The sequence below is a fragment of the Dermochelys coriacea genome, chromosome 4 (assembly GCF_009764565.3).
Source record: "Dermochelys coriacea isolate rDerCor1 chromosome 4, rDerCor1.pri.v4, whole genome shotgun sequence".
Classification (NCBI taxonomy): Eukaryota; Metazoa; Chordata; order Testudines; family Dermochelyidae; genus Dermochelys; species Dermochelys coriacea.
The window spans coordinates 24,983,180-25,006,386 of record NC_050071.1 but is presented as its reverse complement, the minus strand read 5'-3'; the positions used below and the strand labels follow the sequence as shown (position 1 = coordinate 25,006,386).

At 40.1% G+C, this 23,207-nt stretch overlaps 1 protein-coding gene across 5 annotated transcripts in view; it reads right to left on the bottom strand.

Annotated features, from left to right (window-relative positions):
• Nucleotides 1–4,950: 4,950 nt before the first annotated feature.
• LOC119855279 (melanopsin-like) overlaps nucleotides 4,951–23,207 on the bottom strand; it is a 72,049-nt gene continuing 53,792 nt past the window's right edge. For 4 of the 5 annotated variants that reach the window (XM_043512619.1, XM_038401031.2, XM_043512618.1 and 1 more), the window contains 3 exons: nucleotides 19,235–19,409; nucleotides 13,739–13,891; nucleotides 4,951–6,527 (listed from right to left, as the gene is read on the bottom strand). In XM_043512619.1, coding sequence (XP_043368554.1) covers nucleotides 6,132–6,527; nucleotides 13,739–13,891; nucleotides 19,235–19,409 — 724 coding nt within the window. In that variant the 3' untranslated portion in view covers nucleotides 4,951–6,131. Of the gene's footprint in view, nucleotides 6,528–11,796; nucleotides 12,085–13,738; nucleotides 13,892–19,234; nucleotides 19,410–23,207 lie in introns of all 5 variants that reach the window. The other variant, XR_006280592.1, reaches the window with a different exon arrangement.

The window sequence follows — 23,207 nt, the reverse complement described above, 5'->3', positions numbered from 1 at the left end:
ACTTGATGAAGGGTCATTCCCAAAACATATGAGCTCATGGAATACCAAAGCAGTTACATTTTCAACAGAAGTCCGCATTTATGTGGCCCATAACCAATAGCCTATGTGGGGACCAGAGTATTGGAAAAAGCTTTTGGTTAATAAGTTGTAGGCTCAAGTCTATAGTTGCTTTTTAAAGATTAGAGACAATTGTTTTCCAGTGAGTCGCAGATAGTTGTGTATCCAAATTTCTATTCTAAGCAACTTTCAAATTACCAATCTTCGGCCGAGTTTTTGGGCCAAAACACTGGATACCATTGGCTGAGAAAATCCAGGAAGTTTCCTCCAAAATAATAAAAGTTCTGGAGATCCCAATGCATTTGGTCCAAATACATTCCTAAGTAAATGCTTTAACTGGAGATATTTCCATGCTCTGGAGCAGGGCTAGCCAAATTGTGGCTGAAGATCTACAATGTTTTAAAATTATCGTTGTCCATTAGCTGTGACAGTTTCATAATTCCTCCACGTCAAGGTTTTGCCACCAATTTTTAGGACAGGATTGCTCCGTAGGACCATCTCTACATGGAAGAATGGATGGAAGCAGAACCTTTTTTTACCAAGCTTGCCTCACAACCATTATTGTGAAGTGCTAACACTGTTGATGGGGATGATACAGCAGCTGCCTTTTTATTCTTATTTTGTCTTTTATATTTGGTGCACTCTTGCCAGCTCAGTGACTGGGAGTGTTGAGTTTTGTTTGAAGGCTAGTTTTAGACGGAGGGGGACCCAGCAGGAAAAGCACAACTGACTTTTGAAATTATAAAAATTATTTTTAAAAAGTATGCAAATATAAGCAATAAACAACAAACATTTTTGGAACAAAACTTCTATTTTTGTATCAAATTAGAGGATTAAAATTTTTCTCCCTGTGAAATATTTTACAAGGTGAGATTACTATTTAAAGAAAAACAAAGGATTATGTCCCCATCCTTGTACTGTTTGTGTACTGTTAGCAAGAATTAGTGGTATGTGTATGTAGAAATGGATTTGCATGTGATTTACATTTTCCGTGTAGTATAGAGTTTGTAGCACTAACAAGAAAATGACAGGAGGGTAACACAGAAACTTTATAAGATGAGTGACAGAAATGCAGCAGGACCCTTGCATGATTGAGATTTGTGAAAATATGTGACAGATTCAGGAAGGATGAGCATCCCAGCAGAAAAACACTCCACTCATATAATTTTTCAGCGCAATACCAATACTGGGATATTTATGTATAGTACCATGCTATGAATTTTCAGCAAAATATGAATCACTGCCAACTTCTGTTTGACCACATATGTGGGACATCTGCAGATTCAGCAGCTGCTCCCATGTCTGACTTCACGCTGTAGTTTAACTGTCACATGCATTTGAAGTATTAAAGGGACACTATCAACTTTGAAGCATGATTAATTAACACCCCCGGCCACCCCACATACTCCACAGATAAAATAAATTTCATATTCTACACCTATATACTCCTGCCAGATTTTAGGGTGTTACAATCAGTTTCCTTATTTTTAAAAAAAGGTTCTCCCTCCTCCGTGTGAAAGCATACCACAACAGAGGAATTATTTATTTATACAGGAGAAACTATGAAAATGGTTGTGCAAAAAGTGCTGGCAAATGCATAAACAAGCAGAAAAATAGAGAAAAAAGTGTATTTTTCACTTGCAGTTACATGTTACTTGTAACAACAGTATGTAAACAGTTTTCTGGCAGTAATCTATGAGGGTTTTTTCTATGCTTTAAATGAGGGGGGAGGTAGTATGTTTGGGAACACACACTGCAGATTTTCCAGGTCTTTCCAGGATAGGGAACCAATGATATAATACCTGCCCTTGGCCCCATCTGAACCAGCGGGAAAAATACTTCAGCATTCAAAGAGTTTAAATAAGGACTTATTTCTTATTCCAAACCTTTATTTTACCATTATTTTAAACTAGAACAGGTTGAAGTCTACCTTCTGCAGCCCATTGATTGATGGGAAAAGGAAATGTTTAACAGACCTGCAGTCTAAACCTTATGTTACATATGGATCCAGTAGCAAAAATGCATGCATGGTACATTTGTTTTAATCAGAGAAGTCACAGAAACAAACAATTGCTAATTAATTGCTAGTAAGATTCAGGACTAAGATCAAAGTATTTTGCCAAAGTTATTAATTGGTTTTGGTCAGACTCCTCAAACTTGGGTGTCTGTAGTTGAAGATCTCAATAGAAGATGTCTGATTTTCAGATGTGCTGAGAAACCAGTTTTCACAGAAATCAGTGGGAGCACTGGGTGTTCAGCACCACTGAAAATCAGGCCACTTCTGTTGAAATGTCTACCTTTAGATGCCAAGGCCTTAGTTTCTCATAAATGTCAGCATGTACCTAATGAGTGCATGCGAGGGGTTCCATCAACTTCAAAGCAACTCCTCACATGAGTAAAATTAACAAGTGTACCTGGGGGCGGGGAGAGGGGGATTAGAGCCCAAGTTTGAAAAGGTTGTCCCTTTTACTTTAATGTGCTCTCTCTCCAGCCATTCCTTTTTAAAAAAAAAACAAAAAACTAAACACGGTTAGGACCTCTCCTTAATCCATTTATATGAACAAATACATATCTTTTCTAAAAGTGGGAGACTGAGTCCCTACTGTACATTTGTACATTGCTCTTAATCCAAAAGTGCAAACAGAGTGGTACCCAAAAGTCTTCTTTTCTCCAGCCCCAGAGATTGCTTTGTAGCTGCTTCTGGCTGCCTGGGTTTCTGGAAGGAGCAATGGCCTGCTGGATCTGTGTGATTGTGGATCCATAAGTCCTAGCTCCTCTCCTCTCCCATATTTCCCCCTCCAAAACTCCCTCACATAGAACTCTGCTCCTTGGTATGCAGAGAACGTGGACACTCTTCACAGGCTTCAGCAGCCTGCCTCCTCATGCAGGAGAACTGCACTGGTTGTGCTGTGTCTAGGTCCCTCCTGCCACCAAATGTTATCACCAGGAATTGCACATGTGTAATTGAAGACAGAATTTGGCACTAAGATGCCTGCAGGAAAAAGAATGAACAGGGTGGGAGAACAAAGTTGCTGACAGGCACTGGATAGATAGATGACAAGACAATCATGATGGATAACATGAAGTCATAAGGAAAATGCGTGGAGGGCTAAAGAGAGAAGGTGAAAAGTGTGGATACTATAGATTAGTGTCCCAAAACCTTAAATGGTTGGACATTTTGGGCCTTGCCCTCTTCCCCCTCACTCATTTTAGCAAACTACCAGGTTCTTTCTTTGTCCAGGTATAAGCTCCAAGAAAACTTCATAGTTTTCAGCTCAACTGGCGGGAAATCTTCAGTTCCTGGGGTGAACCGTGGAATCTTCTGTGGCAGTGATGCACCAGTCAGTTCAGTGGAATCTGAGGTGTGTCTGAACTGCAGCTATAATGGAAGCAATGAAGTCTTTTCAGGGATGGAACTGCAGAGAAAGTTTCTGTAGGTAACGGATCACCTCCAGAGACAGACAGCACCCACAACAGTGTATATCTCTAAGCACTCTTATGGTTGAAGGGAGAGTCTAGAGTGACCTCTAGAAAGTGTTGGCTCCAGGTGCATGGAAGTGGAGAGAGTGTCATGGTCATGGGAATTTCAAATGTACTTCCCAACAAATTACCATAAACTTCATAATTAATTATTGTTGTGTTATTTTAAAGCATCCTCAGGAGGTTATTTTCTAATGATAACTTGGAAACTGTTTTAACAAGTTACAAGTTTGTTTAGATTGTAACCTGTTCAGGGCAAGGACTGTTTTTTAATGTGTGTTTGTATAGCGTCTAGAACTATGAGGCCCTGATCCTGGCTGGGGCATCCTGACACTACTGTAATACAAGTAATAATTAATAATAAGGTATCCTGAGAGTTCATAATAGCATTCAATGTTATTTTAAGTCCTCGTAGCACTGTGTGTCCAGTGAGAGCACCACATATACCAAAGAAGCTAGACAGACCTGTCTAATTCCCCCAGCTATCCCCTCAAGTCTCTCAAAATTTCTTACTGACACCTAGCATCATTCTAAATGATGCCATTGTGGATGCATTCTAGCCCCCACATTGATTTATCAGTTGTGGTTTATACTTCAGTTAACTTACTGTTAACACAGTTGCAAACTAGATTTGGCTTGTTTTTGATTTAAAAAGATAAGCCTGCAAGGTTTCCATATCAGGAGGGGGAAAAAAAAAGCAAGAGATAGCTCTTAAAAGCTATTAGTGTGTGCACAGAACAGGGAAATGCTCTCAATATAATGTACAAGACAGTCACTGGAATAAAACAGGACATTTTTACGAAGACTATGAAAACAAATTCAGAGGGTCAGCTGCTTGCTTGACTTGAAGTCTGTTAAGCAAATTATGTTCTGTTACACCAGTAACTATTTTGTTCAGTGGAGTTAAACCCACATAAGAGAGAGAGCAGAATTTAGTCCATTGTGTGTCCCACCTGTGGGTGTGACAGAGGGAATAAGAGAGTTGGAGGATATGTTTAAGAAAAGAAAAATGGGGAAAGAAACAAAGCAACAAGGAACAAAATGCTAAGCAAGGAAAATATTCTGAACACAAGGAACTAATATGAATCAAAGATGAAAGAAACAAAACCATTATCCACAAGTCAATGTGTGATTTGGAATCCTGCAGTAAATCCCACATTTACAGTGGTATAGCCCTATGCTACTATACTCAATCCCCACTAAGAAAAGGAGTACTTGTGACACCTTAGAGACTAACAAATTTATTAGAGCATAAGCTTTCGTGAGCTACAGCTCACAGTGAGCTGTAGCTCACGAAAGCTTATGCTCTAATAAATTTGTTAGTCTCTAAGGTGCCACAAGTACTCCTTTTCAATCCCCACTGAGGCAGCTGGGAAATGCAGTTGGGATAGGAAGACAATGTGAGTGAGGCAATATCTTTTATTGGACCAACTTCTGTTGGTGAGAGAGACGTGCTCTCGAGATACACAGAGCTCTTCTTCAGGCTGGGGTAGGAAGTCCATCTGAGGTACTTTGTAAGGTTGGTCCCTCACAATAAAGTTTTGGCATCCCCATTCTTTTTCTCACTGGCAGCTCAGAGGATAAAAAGCTCTTAATACCCGCCTTCCCCCCAAACCCCGCTTTGTATCCCATGAACAAGAAAACTGAATTGTAGTAGTTGGTGTTTTATTTTCATCAATGAGGCTTCAAGCCAATTGTGAGAATCCACCCTTTGAATAGGAGTCATTACAGTCCACACATGATTAAATAATACTGTGCACCCCAAGATATTCTAAAATGCCTTTTAGGTTTGTTTTGGGGGCAGTATAACACCTCTAAGCCTGTCAGTAATCCATTGAATGGGCCTGGTGGCTGTCCTAGCACTTAGCTCAAATCTAAGCCCTTCTTTCTTACCCTTATTATCTTCTAAACAATCACTTTTGTATTGAATGATCCATTCATCTAGCTAGTACAGAAAACTTCCTATTAGAAAAAAAAAGACTTGACAAAAAGATGTAGGTGTTTCTGATTATGAGGTTGTATAGATACTTGCAAGAGAGACTGGTACAGGGTGTCCACATTACTAATCAACTCCGTGGGTGGTGCTATACTGTTTGCCATAATTTTGGGCAGTACTACTTCTGAAGTCCATACTGTCAAGAACAAATTTTGGTGTATGTAGTCACTACATAGCTTATTTTGTGATGACATTCCTGAAACTACTGCCTTCTAGAGATAATAGTACTTAGAATGACGTTGAATCATGAAACAGCATCCTGGGCACCCAGGTAGGAGAAGTATTCATTGGGTGCTAGATATTTCTTTGCTGGCATCCACCCATCTATATTCAAAATCATGAAGCAACAGGTTGACTTGAAATACGCCATTCTAGTTTGCTGCGAGATATTCCACTGATCATTTTAGCAGCACCATCTAAAAGGCTGTTTCAGTGTCTGAAGAAGTCTGAACAAAGATGGATTCAAAGAGTGCCTAGTGACTATAATACAAATATACAAAAAGTCTGAAGATTTAATCTAGAAGGTTTTAGTTATTTGATATAATAATGTGGAGAAGCAGCCAAGAAAACAATGACCAGAAAGTTTTCTTTTTTACACTTATGACAGAAACTTCTCAAATGCTTCAAGGAAATCCGTGGAAGAGTTAAGCCCGTCTATGTCCAACAAATTATTCTTGCCATGAAAGTGGAATAAATCAGTCTCTTCCTCCTCTCCATTTTCATGTTCTTCTTGTCCTTCAACGAGGTTGGTCTCAGAAGTAGGAATAACAATGATACGTGGGATTGCAGTACTAATGATGGAGTCCAGGTCTCTGTTTATTTGAGTTTCTTGAGTTTCCCTTTGTGAGGTATCTGAGCCTCTTCCTTTGCTGATGCTGTTCAAGCCAACGGGAAGAGAAGCTGCTTTTAAGGAACTAGTCACAAGTGCTTTAGGGGAATTCTGTAGGACTGACATCCCAAGCAGCTTCTGCAAGTAGCTGGAGGAGAGCAAAACCTAGGGTAAAAACAACACTAAATCTTTAGTACCATCATTTGACATATAACAATTGTAGGTTACCTCACCCCACTGAAACTAGTATTTGAAATCTCCTGTACCAGTCCATTACATTTTAGGTGCCAGTTCTCTTGAGCTGTTTCCCCATTAATATTTGAGCCAGTGCCCCAAAATAAAATCAGTATCATGTGATCAATGTATTAAAATTTACCAAACTGGCAGTTTTAGAAATGCACAACAGATACAACAAAATACTAAAGGAAGTAAAGAGACCCCTATTTAGTCAAACATTTTCAAAAATGTGTAGGTAATGGAAATTATCCCATTTTATGCCTGGATCAATGGAGCAGCACATTAAAGCATTATTTATCCATTACTAAATTTGGCACCGTATTGTACCCATTCTGCCATAAGTTTTTATGATTACTGGGCTAAATCCTCAGCTGCTGCAAATCAGTACAACTCCATTGTCTTCCACTGGAGCTATGACAATTTACACCGTCTAAGGATCTGACCGACTTCCTGTTGAAAAAAAAAGGAACACATTTATATTTAAAAGGGAGAATTTTTTTTCAGGTGTCCCAGTGGTGACACAGCATTATGCTGCTGCATGAAAACTCTTTGGGGATGAAAGCAGAAACTTCCATGTGCTCGCTCTCCAGAATAAAACTGAGTTTATTTCACAGCATCTTCTATTCTTTCTGTTCTACACAGGCTCTAACACTGCTCTCATCACTGTAATATCTGAGGGTACATCTACCCTGCAATAAAAGAACTGATGTACAGGCCCAGGTCAACTGAATGTGGTTTGGACTGTGGGGCTAAAAAATTGCAGTGTAGATGTTCAGACTCAGGCTGGATCCTGGGCTTTGAGACCCTGTGGGTGGGGTGGATTTCAGAGCCTGAGCTACAGTCTGAGCCTAAATGTCTAGACAGATATTTTTAGACTTGCAGCCTCAGTCAGCTGACACAGGCTCTGGGACTTGGTGTAGACATACCTTCAGGGTTTTAGATAGCCTCTGCCCCCACCCTTAAGAAAGTTCCAATCCTGGATCAGATGCCTCATACATGCTTTACATGTTATTTCTCAATATGTGACCATATTTCTCATTTTAACACATGAAACCTGTCACACCCTGGAACCTTTTTTCTGTATAATGAACAAAGAAGGATCTCAGATTAAATATTAATTCTAACAGTTTGATTCTTCGTATCTTTATTTTCTTAAAATTCCATTTTCCCTGTCACAACCACAGTAAAAAGAAAAGGAGTACTTGTGGCACCTTAGAGACTAACAAATTTATTTGAGCATAAGCTTTCGTGAGCTACAGCTCACTTCATCGGATGCATTTGGTGGAAAATACAGAGGGGAGATTGATATACACACACAGAGAACATGAAACAATGGGTTTTATCATACACAATGTAAGGAGAGTGATCACTTAAGATAAGCCATCACCAGCAGCCGGGGGGGGGGGGGGGGGGGGGGGGGGAGGAAAACCTTTCATGGTGACAAGCAAGGTAAGTTATTTCCAGCAGTTAACAAGAACATCTGAGGAACAGTGACTTCTGGGTACTCTTCTGGCTCTGTCAATCTCTGTCAATCACCTACAAGATCTCTATCGTGCATTCCTACAATACCCACCTGCTGAAGTGAAGAAACAGATTGACAGAGCCAGAAGAGTACCCAGAAGTCACCTACTACAGGACAGGCCCAACGAAGAAAATAACAGAACGCCACTAGCCATCAACTTCAGCCCCCAACTAAAACCTCTCCAACGCATCATCAAGGATCTACAACCTATCCTGAAGGACGACCCATCACTCTCACAGATCCTGGGAGACAGGCCAGTCCTTGCTTACAGACAGCCCCACAATCTGAAGCAAATACTCACCAGCAACCACACACCACACAACAGAACCACTAACCCAGGAACCTATCCTTGCAACGAAGCCCGTTGCCAACTCTGTCCACATATCTATTCAGGGGACACCATCATAGGGCCTAATCACATTAGCCACACATCAGAGGCTCGTTCACCTGATCATCTACCAATGTGATATATGCCATCATGTGCCAGCAATGCCCCTCTGCCATGTACATTGGTCAAACTGGACAGTCTCTACGTAAAAGAATAAATGGACACAAATCAGACATCAAGAATTATAACATTAAAAAACCAGTTGGAGAACACTTCAATCTCTCCGGTCACTCAATTACAGACCTGAGGGTGGCTATCCTTCAACAAAAAAACTTCAAAAACAGACTCCAACGAGAGACTGCTGAATTGGAATTAATTTGCAAACTGGATACAGTTAACTTAGGCTTGAATAGAGACTGGGAGTGGATGGGTCATTACACAAAGTAAAACTATTTCCCCATGTTATTTCTCCCCCCCACCCCACCCCCCACTGTTCCTCAGATGTTCTTGTTAACTGCTGGAAATAGCCTACCTTGCTTGTCACCATGAAAGGTTTTCCTCCTTTCCCCCCCTGCTGCTGGTGATGGCTTATCTTAAGTGATCACTCTCCTTACAGTGTGTATGATAAAACCCATTGTTTCACATTCTCTGTGTGTGTATATCAATCTCCCCTCTGTATTTTCCACCAAATGCATCCGATGAAGTGAGCTGTAGCTCATGAAAGCTTATGCTCACATAAATTTGTTAGTCTCTAAGATGCCACAAGTACTCCTTTTCTTTTTGCGAATACAGACTAACACGGCTGCTACTCTGAAACCACAGTAACAATTTCAATAGTTATATCCTTAGATGTTTCCCATGTACCTTGTCCTCCCAGTAGGTGGCTCTGTAGCCATAGGAAATATAGATAGTACCATATTTAACAAAAATTAGGGAAAAAGAAAAATAATTCCACTTCTTTGGCTTCAGAAGCTCTTCACTTTCTATTTACTCTCATCGATTTATAATTTCATGATGACCATTTTAGTTTACCTGGAACTTTCAAAAGATCAATCATCATCAGGAGTATAAAAAATCACAAGACTCACAAGAATGTAAAGAGCAGGGAGAACAGAAGAACGGTTTAATGGGGTGACAACGACATTAGTGTGAGCAAGATACCTCACTGAATGATAGCGTTGTATCAGTCCTTGTCTTTGAAGGCTTATGATTTTCCAAGACTAGGGGGAATTGTTAAAAAAGTACCATACGGACTAATGTTAAAATACGACAGTTTTCACAGTAGAAGCTGTATTAGTCTGTATCCGCAAAAAAGAACAGGAGTACTTGTGGCGCATAAGAATAGCCCACTTCATCGGATGCATAGAATGGAACATATAGTAAGATATATATATATAGATAGATAGATAGATAGATAGATAGATATACACACACACACACACACATATACAGATAAATTGGAAGTTACCATATAAACTGTGAGATGATTAATTAGTTAATTAGTTAAGATGAGCTATTATCAGCAAGAGAAAAAAAAACCTTTTTGGTAGTGATAATCAAGATGGCCCATTTAGACAGTTGACAAGAAGGTGTGAGGATACTTAACTTAAGGAAATAGATTCAATATGTGTAGGTCTTCTACACTCAGTATACATCATTGTTTCTCTGCCACAGGTATTTCTGTAGTGCCCATCTGCATTGTATCTCAGCTAACAATATTTGCCTTTTAATCTACAGATATATAGGAACAGTAGATATTGCTATCTTTTGGGAGCGTAGGTGTGCAAAGCAGGTATGGGGACTGCCCTGTGAGATCATCGTAACTGTCTGCATTTTATGATTAGAGCCTCATTTCATACTACCTACGTAGCCTAGTCACTGTCACATGACACATCACTTTCCCGGACCTGAGGAAAAGCTCTGTGTGGCTCGAAAGCTTGTCTCTCTCACCAACAGAAGTCGGTCCGATAGAAGATATTACCTCACCCCACCTTGTCTCTCACATGTTTTAGTATCATTCTAGATTTGATGTGTAATCATGTCAGTCCATTGCCATAGGCCATTAGTATCATCACTCCCAGGTGCTAACACAGCAAGCATGCTCTCCCAATGGTCAGGCATTGCCCCTGGGGTGGTGATGAACTACCACACTCTGGCCTTGGCTATATGTCAGCAGCCCGCCAGCAATTTTGCATTTGAATCAATTTACAAAGATATCTTAGAATACAATAAGTTTTCAGATCTTGACAGGATGGGCAGGTTTTTTTTTTTTTTTTTTTTTTTTTTTTTTTTTTTTTTTTTTTTTTTTTGAGGAGCAGAGGAAAGTGAGATGATTGATTCTCTGCCTCAGAAACTTTACTATATTGATAAATATATGGACTAAATGATCCTTGACCTGACTACAACTCACAGCAAGATCAATAATAGGTGTAAAGTGTTGCAACCAAAATCTGTTGTCGACAATCTGGTCATGCTATCTAGAAATCTAAAGTAAATGCCTAAAAGATCAACTTTGTGTTTTTAGGGCAACCAGAAGACCTGATGTTGAAGCGCTCTCATTGATCTTGACAAGAGGATACATGCTGGAAGCTATTGAAATATGCTTGTGCATGTAAGCATCACAAAGAAGAGCTTCATACCCTGCACCTGGGACACTCAGTGTGAATATTGTGAAAACGCCTATCTGCAGCACTATGAACCCCATATGTCAGTGAATAGTACTGAGAGCAATAGAGTGCAGGAACCCTATCAAGGGCTACTTATCAAAACTACCTGACAGCCATCCTTCAAGGACAAATATCAGCATAGCCTCTGATTCTTCTTGTGGAGAACAGTGTGGCCAAGTTACAGTCATTAAAATAATGAATTATGACGGGTCAAAATGTCTATGAAGAAAACCTCAGATTTCTTCCCCCCGCAGTTTCTCTCTCAGAAAAAAAAGAAAGAAGGGGGAGGGGAAAAAAAGGAAGAGATTGAATTTAGAGTTCAGGGTGTCTGGAGGGAATCCCCTAACCCTTCTTCCTCTCCACTGTCTTAGGTGTTATGTCCAGACACGGATCTAGCAAGGGAACTCTGAAGCAAGGTGAGGTCACCCAGTTTGGGTTCACTCCTTCCGGCAGGAATTGAACATTTCAGGCACCCAGCCCTGTGACTGAGGGTTAGAGGGAGACTTCACAGTCAGGCCCTTTTCCTACTTTCTTCTGCTCAGAGGCTCTGATCCTCTACTGTTTCCATGGCTTCCAAAGCCAAGGCCTAAATATAGCACCTCTATACAAAACATTAGCTGCCTTCCTCACCAAGAGACAGGAACAAACTGGAGGTCTGGGCACAGAGGAACAAATCCTCACCTGTTGTATATCAAAGTAGCTCCATTGATTTAAGCAGAAATATGCCAATTCACAGCAGGTAAGGGTGTGGCCCATGGTGCTGACCGACGTGGGATTTGGGCACCAAATCTCTGGCTCCCAATAGGTCCTTCACTGACACCTGAGGAGTAGACCTACTCATTGTCCATACTGGCTCACCAAGCTAGAGAAAGCTGGCCTAAGTGGTGGCTCTTGATCTCTGTCATCATTGTCTTTTTTTGGTTTTAAAGTGATGAAACTGGGTTGATGTGACTTTTGCAGTAGCACTATCTGGAATGAAAGAAAGTGAGTATTATTCTGTCAACAGAAGGAGGTATCACATCGCACTAAATTATTTAATTTACGTTGCCCAAGATTCCATAAAGTCTTAATGTTACTCTGCAGCCAGCAGCAATGTTTTATTGGGCCAGATTCCCATTTACATTAAGGCCCATTTACACCATCCTAGCAGTGTAAAAGAGCCTTAAAGTAGAAACAAATTGCATTTACACTCATTGTAAGTCCCTTTTACATTGCTTTAGCAGCATACAGGGGCCACAAATGTGAATGGGGATCAGGCCCATTATTTATACAGCAGCAACTTTGTGGTTGATGCTTTCATGGATGAGAGTGGAGGTCCCTGCCTCAGAGAACATGCAATCTAAACAATTAGCACATAGATGAAGTGCTGAGATGGGATCCAAAAGCATGAGCTGACAATACCGTACAACTTGTCAGTGACACAATCATTCTTATGTCGTTTTATTGTTTTTTTCAAAAATTATTTTCTACTGACTGCTTTGTCAATGCTTTATAAAAGGGAGGACTAAGGTTTTCCAGGCCTTTTGGAAGAAGTGATATGAAAGAGACACCTGAAGGTAGAGTGAGTGGATGCATTCAGGAGTCAGGAGATCAGTTTGCTGTGATTCCCAGGATAGCTTCTCACTTAAAACTATGCTGTCTCTAGAAAAAAGAACCAGAGATCCAGAAGGAAAGAAAGGTAACTGAATCAGGTGACACTTCTTATGGTGTATTGTTCGATCAGTTAGACATGTCGTAGGTACTGCTATGAAGAGCTGGGTACCTCTAAACCTAGGAATACTAGCCAACTTATTAGTAGGGTGGGTATTGAGAGCCTTAGGCCTTTGTCTACTGAAGGTGTAGCATTGGCACATTTTCCCATGTGATTCACAGCAGTACTGTATCTAGAAGTCCAGTGAGACTGAAGTGTTGGCAAGAGCTGATTCAGGGGTGATCTGAGGTCATCTACCGAAGTTCCACCTCTGAAAAAGTGAGACTTCTGAGGAAATGACAATAAACTGCAGCAGTTTGGTTTGTAGTTTTATTGCATCCACAAGAGATGTGCTCAGTACTCACCATCTCCAGTTTCAGTGAGAGAAGGGGGGCAAACTGTCAGACTTTCCCACTCTCAGGGAGAAATGGGAGTTTCTCTCTCCTCTTTCCCCTCGACAAAGAAAACACATTTTTTTAATGTATACTAAAATGAGAGTGCAAAAAAAAGTGGCTTCCACTACGTCTGAATCTGACTTGAAACCCTGATTTTGTAGCAAATGGAGTCGGTCACAACATGGAGGTGGGTTCCTTAGATTTGGGAGTGGGATGAGATCAACCAAGGCTGGAGGAGGTAAACATGTTGAGATGAAGCAATCAGGTTCTTAAATTCATTCCCACTAACTGCGCTACAAGTCAGCATTTGATCTGGATTTGGAATGGTAGGTTGCTTTTCCAGCCAAGGCAAAACAGCCAGGAAAAAGAGTTAAAGCATTCATAAGGCCTGTAATGGTGGGGTGGGAGAAACCTTCATACGGGTGAGGTCTTCAAGATGTACCCACCTGAGCTTCAAGGTTGAGTGGGTAAACCGGAGAAGATCTGCCAAAGAAAGATTAGACAATAAAAACAAGAAGCAATTAAGTCCTTCTTTTACCTTTTCTTCAGTTATTACATTGCAGCTGTGGGCCTTCAGAAGCAGTTCCCTCTTCTCCTCCTGTCTCGGACATGATGAAAAAGAGTTACTCCTGGAAGGCTGCAGTTTCTTATGAACTGGCTCCACTGGCTCAAGCTCTACGTCACTCCAAGCCTAAACACCAGGTGAGAATTATTTCAAACAATTATATTCTCTCTAGTTTTCTACATTTTCTTTTTCATCTGCCGGTAAGCAGGTTGCTTTTGCATATAGACAAAATGAGTGTGTTCTAAAATGGGTCATATACCCAGCCCAGATGAATCTCCCATTAGACAAGAATTATTCCACATACTTTTGATTTTCAATCTTTCTGCTCTCCTGAGATTTGTCTCTCTGGAAGCACAGAGCTTGTAACACACAGTGCATCCATTTTTACTCAGATTTTTTGCTCATCTTTGATCTCTGTAGTATAGTGATGCTTGTGGCACCTAAGTATTAGATATCCAGTAGCAGAGAGAGAGTACAGTCTGGAATGCAGGCAGATATTTCACTTACTTTTCCCATGCCTCATTAGGAATGGAGCTCAGACCTGATTTGCTACAATCTAACTATTCCATTTCTGGACCTATCTTGTGCAAAGATTGTGAGTCATGACAAATTATATGTTGATTTTGTGATTCGGACAAAAGGTGGAGACCAAGCTGTTTTCCACATGCACTTGTTAGGATTTTAATGAGGTCCATGAAGGTGTGAAACTAATGCATGAACCTCACTGGATTACTTAATTTTTCCTTCCTTGTATAATTAAAACTACAAACACAAATTATTTACGTTAGAAACATATACACACTCAGACAAGAGAATTTGTTCCGTGGAAACAGCTACATTTCCTGTTTGGTGCTCCAACTTGTGCATTAGCAAGTGTGTTCCAAAACTGCACCACAAACTGCTTCCATGCAACACGCAAAAGCCACCAAGTTAAGCTTTTATTTCAAAGGGCATCTACACAGCTGCACTCAATGGGCATTTTAAAACCATGTTTCCTGTCAATCACTGAAAGAATAATTGCCTCTGGCAGTGTCAAATCAACACAGCACTGCATTACAAGAGCAGCAGCAGCGGTTTTGCTTGAGACCTGTAAGCAAAGGTTAGACCAAGGGCTGACACCATTAAACAACATTATCCCATGCCTAGGAAGGAGAATACTTTAAAAACAAACAAAAAAAATGACTCAACTGAGTTTATAGAAAATTAATGATGACTAACAGAACAAAAGAAATGGTCAGGACATGTAAGGTGCTATAGCATGACTACAGTGAACCTCGTTTAGCATCCACTGATCTACTCATCCATAAAAAAACTTGTTGAGAGGGAAATAAAGGAGAAAATGAGAGTCAAGGAAAATGGAAAGGTGAAGGGAACAGGAGGATACATAGGAGAGGAGAAAAGAAATGAGTTAGAAATCTTCCTTTTTTTTGAACTCTTATTTTATCATCTCAAGAAACAGCACATTTCCAGTGCCACCGTTGCATAAGCACTATGTACAACTAGTGACATAGGCCTTGATCTAGCAAAGCACTTAAGCAAGTGCTTAATTCTAAGCATGTGAGTAGTCCCAGTGACTTTGCTGGCTATGTATCTTACAGCAGAAAATATACCTGATTTTCCTGTCAGAATGCTTCATATATTTTATACAACAGCCTAGGTTTCTGAGAATAATCTTAATGCTTCCACAGAACCTTCGGTGCAATTACATTATCTCAACCTCATGAGCAATATCTTAACGTATCATCCCTATAGTCAGAAACTTAATGGCCTGTGAGTGTAAATTAACTCAAAGGGCAAAAGTTTCCAAATTTTATTTACATTATTACAGAATTACTTATTCTTTTTTTTTAAACAGCTTCAGTCACCATAGCATCCGTAGCACTGCACAATAAATACAAAAACAGAAAACAAGCGATTCATAGAGATTGTTCAATAAACAATCGCTGCAGTGTTTCTACTTGTGGTGTTAAGGTCCTTCATCCTAACATAGTGACAATCAGTTAAATGCCTGGTTGAACAGGGAAACCTTAAATTTTGCCCTGAAGACTGAAAAACTCTGGGTCACATAGACTTATGTGAAGATCAGGGCCATATGAAGGAGCAAATTCCCAGGGGATGGTGTTCTGCAGACAATACTACTCCTGGAAAGTTCTGTTCCATTCAGCAATTGTAAAAGCACTGGAAGTAACTTTAATTGTTGCAGTGAGACATTCAGGGAGAGGCATTCTCTCAGGTAGCCCTGACCCAGACCAGTTAGTGCTTTTACATGATAAAATTTTTGTATGCCCACTAAAACTTTTCATTTAGCACTGAAGCAGGAAGATTTTTTGACCACACACAAGAATGTCAAAGGGTACAGATATTCTCAGTTCAGTGTATGTGGATTTAGGTGTGTAGTTTCCTGTGGCTATATCTGCGCTAGCATTTTTCAGACAATTGTTGTAACTCCACTGGAATCAGCTACATATGACAGATTGCTAATATAAGGAGGGGACAGGTTTTTATTACGTCATTGTCCTGATTTTTCAGAAGACTGAAATATTCCCAGCGCACACTCCTAACAGTTTGGCTCAGGGCAGATCTAAATGACAGAATAATAAAATGACTGTGCCCTGTTTACAAAAGCAGGCACTCCACAACCTGCTACCTGTAATGGTGGGAGGTTCCACCCAAAATACTAGTGTAGGCAAAGCTTGTGTGTCAAGGACAAACCAGTGTAGAATACTCTCAAATACAACTCTTAGCCTGCAAAATAACAAGAGGAGAAACAATTGCAGGTTGGTGATGCTATGTAATTTATTTTTAAAATATAGTAACTTAGCATCTGTTATTCATTTTAATTAAAAAGAAATTTTGCAGTCAATATATTATATAAAAGCTAGGGGAAAAGGTTACCACTTATGTATTACTGAATGTATAGTTGTACAATGAAGTAACACTGGCCAACAAACAAACAGTTGTATTCTATTATATTATATCTGTCACCATGATATTTGAATGCCCTCCAAGAGTGCATTAAGTGACAAGACTAGTGTATGTCACTTGTGTTTCTTGCCATATTATTATTTATTTGTGTTATGGTAACACCTAGGAGCCCCAATCATGATCCAGGAAACCATTGTACTGGATGCTGTACAGAAAAAAAAAAAAAAAAAAAAAAGATAGTCCCTGACCCAAACAGTTTACAATCTAAGTTAATTGTACTACTGAAAGTACCTCATAAGACAGAATTTTCCATTTAAGTTGCATGTCCAATTAAAATAACTGCATGGTCTGTCTGGAAGAGCTGCAAAAGGAATGGGCTTCACACATACCTTAATCTAGTCCATAATTTGAAATATGACAGATAGGTTTATTTGATTGTGGTTTTACCACCAGATCTTTTCTTAAGGGAAGAGACAAATTATTTCACAATCTGTTCTGTGTTTAGTTTTTAAAGAAGATTTTAACAAATTAAAGGCCTGATCTTGCACTTGACAGTCCATGGGCAGAGTGTTTTGCAGTACAGAACCTTACTGACTGGGCCTCTAAACAGATGCAGCCGTCTGCCTGTGCTCTTACAATTCAGAATCAAATCATGGTGTCCATCATGGATTTAAAGAGAATAAAGAATGTAAGATGCACTTAATGTCAAATATTTGGATCTACAAAGCATTAATATAGACCTAGCTTGAATGCAAAATGATGGTCAGTCAATTTAGTCTAGAACACCAATGAACAAATATTTTGACTACTCTGAGTGGTTTTCAGAACTGGTTGGAATGTGGGAAGAGAGGATCATATTTTGTAAAACATAGGAGGATTTGAACTGTGCTAGAAAGTGAAGAGGAATGGTTTCTTCCAATGCTTGGTGCTAACCTCACTAGCTATAGTCACAGCAACCAAACACAGCTTTTCTGTTAGTGCTTATGAAGTTACACAGTAGTTCAGTGTGTGCATTTGAAGATTGGGGTGGGGGGGGGAATTCCCTTTGATAGGTGACCAGAAATCTATAACAAAAGGTTTTGTTCATCTCTGCACCCTTGATTGGGATTTCTTCAATTTGCCAATGAGTACTGTCTTTTTGCTCATTTTTTGTTTATTTTACCATCAGTTTACAACACAGTTGTTTAAAAATCTTTCCGGTGCTGAGATCAGTTCACTGAGAAGCAGGATCTCACATTCCTAAAGGTGGACTGGAGAATAAAGTAGAAAATAAAGTGCTATATTTCCAGTCTCTACTCAGATATTTACAACTTGAAACTGTTGTAAATCAGTTGGTGAACTGGGAAACAAAGTGTTACTATGAATAATTATGAAAGTTCAGTATTTATTTGCTTTCTGAGAAGTAACGCTACGTAGCAGAAGGAAGCCATTCAGGTGCCTTGATAAAACAGAATGGACAGTTTTTGATCAAGTTTTTGAATAATTTATGTTCCAACCTGTGTGAAAAAGAATCTCTTCAAGCCAGATTTGTCATGCTCCCTGGTTTTGTTGATGTTCATCAACCCACTTCCTAGATCTTACTGTTTTTTTCAAAAGCTATCTTATCTGAAGGATTTAAAGCATCTCTTTTGATATTTGGCTACTTGGTCATGTCATTTTGACTCTGATATTAGTACCCTGAAATAAACAGCTTGCAAGGGACACACGTCACAACCTTGAGTCCTTATCCTTGACTAGACTGTTGGCTTCCAGCCCAAAGGACAGTCCAGGGGTAAAAACCTAACTTACTCTTAGTTCAACCTGTCACAGTGATTATTATCTTTGTAAATGTTCTGGATGATAGTCTGAGCTGAGTGAACTTTCTTATGCTGGTTCAGCACAGTGTGAAAGAGCTGAATACGGTAGGTCCCCAGAGAAGGCTAGCACTGGCTGAATGCATCCCTTATGCAAACCACTGATATGCTAAGTAATGCCCTAATAGGCACAGTGTCAATGCACAAGAGGCTGACTTTTCAGGAGTTGAAGGGAATGCTAAGAGGTCAGTCTGGGGGACGTGAGATTCCCCAAAGGGAACTCTTTATTTTTAGTACTGTTCTGTCTGGTCCTACTGATATGAAGCCTACAAGGCCTGGGCTCTGAATTCTACCTGACACATAAAGAGAGAAAAGACTGAGTACGCAATTTTCATAATTTAACTAAAAAAATACATTTTTGTAAAATTAACGTGAATTTAATGTGCATGATTTTTCATAGGTATACTCCAGGCAGACCACCAGCTGCTACGACACCCAAGATTCCACTTCTACAGAACAACCACATTGGAATGCATGGTAAAAGTCAGATAAATAAACCAAACGATAATATTCCTGAACCACAGACAGTTAATCTCCTATACAGAAACAACTTTATTCTTCCAAGGCTTTCAGAAACTGATGCAAAAGTATGACTTTGGACACATTTTTAGAGAATTAACTGGGGACCTGACTTGTTTCAGACCGGCAAGTTTTATACCCAATTTCCTCCATGGAAATAAGACAGACTTACTGCTTCTCCAGTGGAAACTGATGAAACACAACTACTTTTGTTCCTGGAGGCAAAGGAGCGACGACTGGAGACAGAGGACCTGAATGATGATTCATTTATAGAACCTGATGAGAGATCGCTCTTTGATATCCGTATGAAAAATCGCAAGCAGGGTACAGCACTGCGAATGGTTTTCCTGAAGGGCAACAGGAAAGTAAAAGTTACAAGCTGCATAACACCACAAATACTAGCAGCACTGTTTGGAAAATGGTCTGACAGAAGTTCTCTCTCTTTCGGTAATCTCAGTATAGCTTTTTTTTTTTTTTTATAAAGGTTAAAGATTACTTGGAAGTAGCTTGTTAGGGCTAATGTGAACTGTTAACAAGACAAAAGGAAAGACATCACGTGGATTCAGCGGCTTTAAACCTAAAGATCCATTGCAAGGATGCGTGGATGAATAGTGAGAATTGAAAATACAATGAATTTTTAGTAATATATTCAACTTAAAAAACAATTAGTAGTTAATTTGATTGCAAATAAAGGATTAATACTGCAAACATACAAAGCGATTTAACCATAATGGGTCAGATTCTCTCCTGTGATGAGATCTGTTCTGCGCACAGGAGAATGGGAGCAGCATTGGGGAGCCGATGATTATTTATTTGTATCATGGTAGTGTCTAGGAGCCTCAGTCACAGACTAGGACCTTAATATGATAGGCAACGTACAAACACAGAACAAAAAGATGCTTACAATCTGCAAGCATTTACAATCTGCACAACGTTTAGTAGCAATCTAAGAGCCTGTCTACACAGCATGGCACACGAGACAGTGTCGGATTATGGATTTGTGGGGCCCTGGGACAGAGTAACTGGCCCCTCTTCCATTCTCTGGTGCTCCTGCAGGGGAAATTGGGGTGGGGTGCAGGAGCCCAGCACTCCTGTTGGGGAGTGGAGCCGGCAGGACTGCCGGGTGGGTGGGCGGAGTGGGGCAAGCCCCTGCGCCCCAACCCCTGCAGGAGTGCCAGGCAGGCGGGTGGAGTGGGGCAAGACCCTGTGCCCCGATCCCTGAACCTGCACATCTACATTGCAAGTTTATAGCCCATCAGCATGAGCCCAGAGTTAGCTGACCCAGGCCAACTGCAGCCCTGCTGAATGTCTTTATTGCAGTGTAGCCATACCCTTGTGTGCAACACACTGGCGTGCTTCAGAATTCCCACCCCTCTCATGCACATTGCTGCAGCATGTAGACAGGCCTTAAGTAACAGTTATGGCTCCCTGAGTTTTTGGGCTGATCTTGTGCTGGCCCAGCCCCAGCATGAATTAGAGCAGCCTAGGGGGCTCCACTAATCCATGCCAGTTGGCTACGCTCCACAAGGGACCATATGCCAGTTGAAAACTGGCAGATGAGAATAGGCAAAGCCTCTGGTCCTTCGCCCAACAACCCCCACTCCCCGGGATGGGGTGGTCAGTTGGCACAGGAGCCAGGCATGTTGACTTGAAGTGAATTGACTGTTCTCCCTTGCGGAGGGAATTCTCAGCTGGTTAGTGATGTCTAGATTCCAGCTCCTCGAGGCTGCCTGTGTTGTGCAAAGCAGATGGTACAAGGGCAGAGAATGTGGCCCAATGCCTTTGTACTTGGCATAATAAATCTAAAACCTCATATCACTCCAGATTAATTCTAGCACAATCAACAAAATACCAGCAAATATTGCTACAGACAGAAATGTACAAAGACCAGGAATAAGATAGGACAAGCCACACATACAATGGACAACCACTATTGCTCTGTGCACTGGTGAATCACATTATCAGTGAAGGAAGCTAAGACATATATTAAGCTCTAGAAGCACGTTAGAGCTGCGTGAATATTGCATCGACAACAAAAAATCGCTTGAACATTAATTCAACTTTTTAAACATATTTGTTTGACTATGTTTGATCCCTTGTTCCCACTGCCCATTTCCTGTAAGTTTAACAGTGAACAACTTTGCTTGCAGGATTGTGTGAGGAAATAGTGAATTTTTAGCAAATACTCCAATATTCAAGAAGATACTACATTTGTAAACGTGTACATAGGCCTCAGAAATCTGATTCTGAAAGATACTCTCACATGAATAAGCAACAAAAATGTACCATATGATCTGGGAATCCAAGACAGACTGCAGTACATCAGTAGTCTGAGGACCCCCCCAGAGCTATGTCTGCACCATCTCTGACCTGGCTGGATCAATGGAATGGATGCCTTAATGTCTACAGGAGATTTGGGCCTGAATGAGTGCTAGCTGGCTGAGTCTTAGATTCTGTTCTTGCAACAAGTCCTGCCTATGCAATTGCAGAGCCCCGCACTGACTTCAGTAGCACTGAGTGAATGCAGGGACCTGCCCCTGTAGAGCTCATTGCAAGATCAAGGCCTTAATCCAGGTAAGACAGAAGTAATGCTGATTGGGTGGAGGAAATAACTGGAAGAATTAGCAACAGTTTTATTGGTAGCTGAGCGAATGCAACCAGTGACTGTGATACATGTTCATGGTTGAGATGTTTTCTTGGACCCCAGGTAGCTGCTGAATTGTCTCATAGGACCTGTGGCCAAGAGTACTGTTTTCTGCCTGCAACTAGGAAGAGAAGTGCAACCACTTCTTTCCTACCATCATTCATGCCATTGTCACACTGGGACTAGATGTTGTAATGAACTCTCCCATCACTATTCAGTAACTAAAGCTGGTGGCAACCTGCTTATTAAACACTGGAGCTACATGAACTGCACTAGCTGCCTGTGAATTTCCAGGAAGAATTTAAGGTCTATTGTAACCTTCAAAAGACCTGAATGGCTTAGGACCAAATTACCTGGGAGACCTCCTGTGCCATTCTTCTTTCTTCAACTGCCATCGGGACACACTGAAAAACCAAGCTTTTTCCTGAGACGTGAGGAACAGGTGGATTGAGGAACAAGATTTATAATTATGTTGGTCTTCTGGAGGTGATTAGAGTGGGACATTGAAGCTAACATGGATTTTGAAGTGTGCTTTCATAATTTACATTTTAAAATTTAAAATGGATACAGCTTGTGATGGGTACTTAAGGGATGATGATTTTATTATAAATTGAAATAAAAGAAAGTAATCAAATTTCATATATTGAGTACTCGCAAAGAACTACCTGAGAATAAGCTATAAACCAAAACTTCTTCATGGAAGTTATTTGGTGAATAATTTTGAACAAATCCATTTGAGAAAATTGTGATCTGCTTGACAAAGATTCACAAACACAGAAAGGAAAAATTTTGTCATTTGCTTTGAATGAATGAATGAATGAATCATTTAAAAAAATCCCTCCAAATCACAGTGAAAGTAACAGAAATAATTCTAAAATGGAATGAATGCAAAAACTCTTTTTTATTAAATAATATTTGTTTAGCTTTGTGTAGTTTTTTCCATATTTCGTGGTTTTCAAAAAAAAATTGTTATTTCCAGTGATCTCTATCATGGAGAGATGGTTTATTCCAGGCCATCAGAATGAACATTCAAACTTCAAGTCTAGTTCTTTGAAGTCATACTATAGATTATTGTACTGGCATAGAGAAAAATGATGAGATGTATTAGGAAACGTAGCTGTTCACATCTCAAGTGAAGCTGGTTAAAAAATGAAAAACATTTTGCAAAACAAATTTTAAGTTTTTTCATTGACACTTCAAACAAAAAACGGACAACAATCTTAAAATTTGAAAAATTTTGACCAGTTGTAATATTGAGATCCTGATTTAACAGCAAGATAATTATGGATACAAACCATCATTTGAAATTGATTGAACTCCTGGTAATCCAATAATGAGTAAGTCAGTGTTCAGATATTGCCTTTTCAGCAGGTATCTGCAGTTTAAAAGTTCTAGGAATAAACACCTGATCAGTCCAACTAATGAACTTCCACAGGATTTACTGGACCTCAGCAAGGCTAAAAAGAACCTACATGCCATGATTATTAAAGAAATTCCTGAC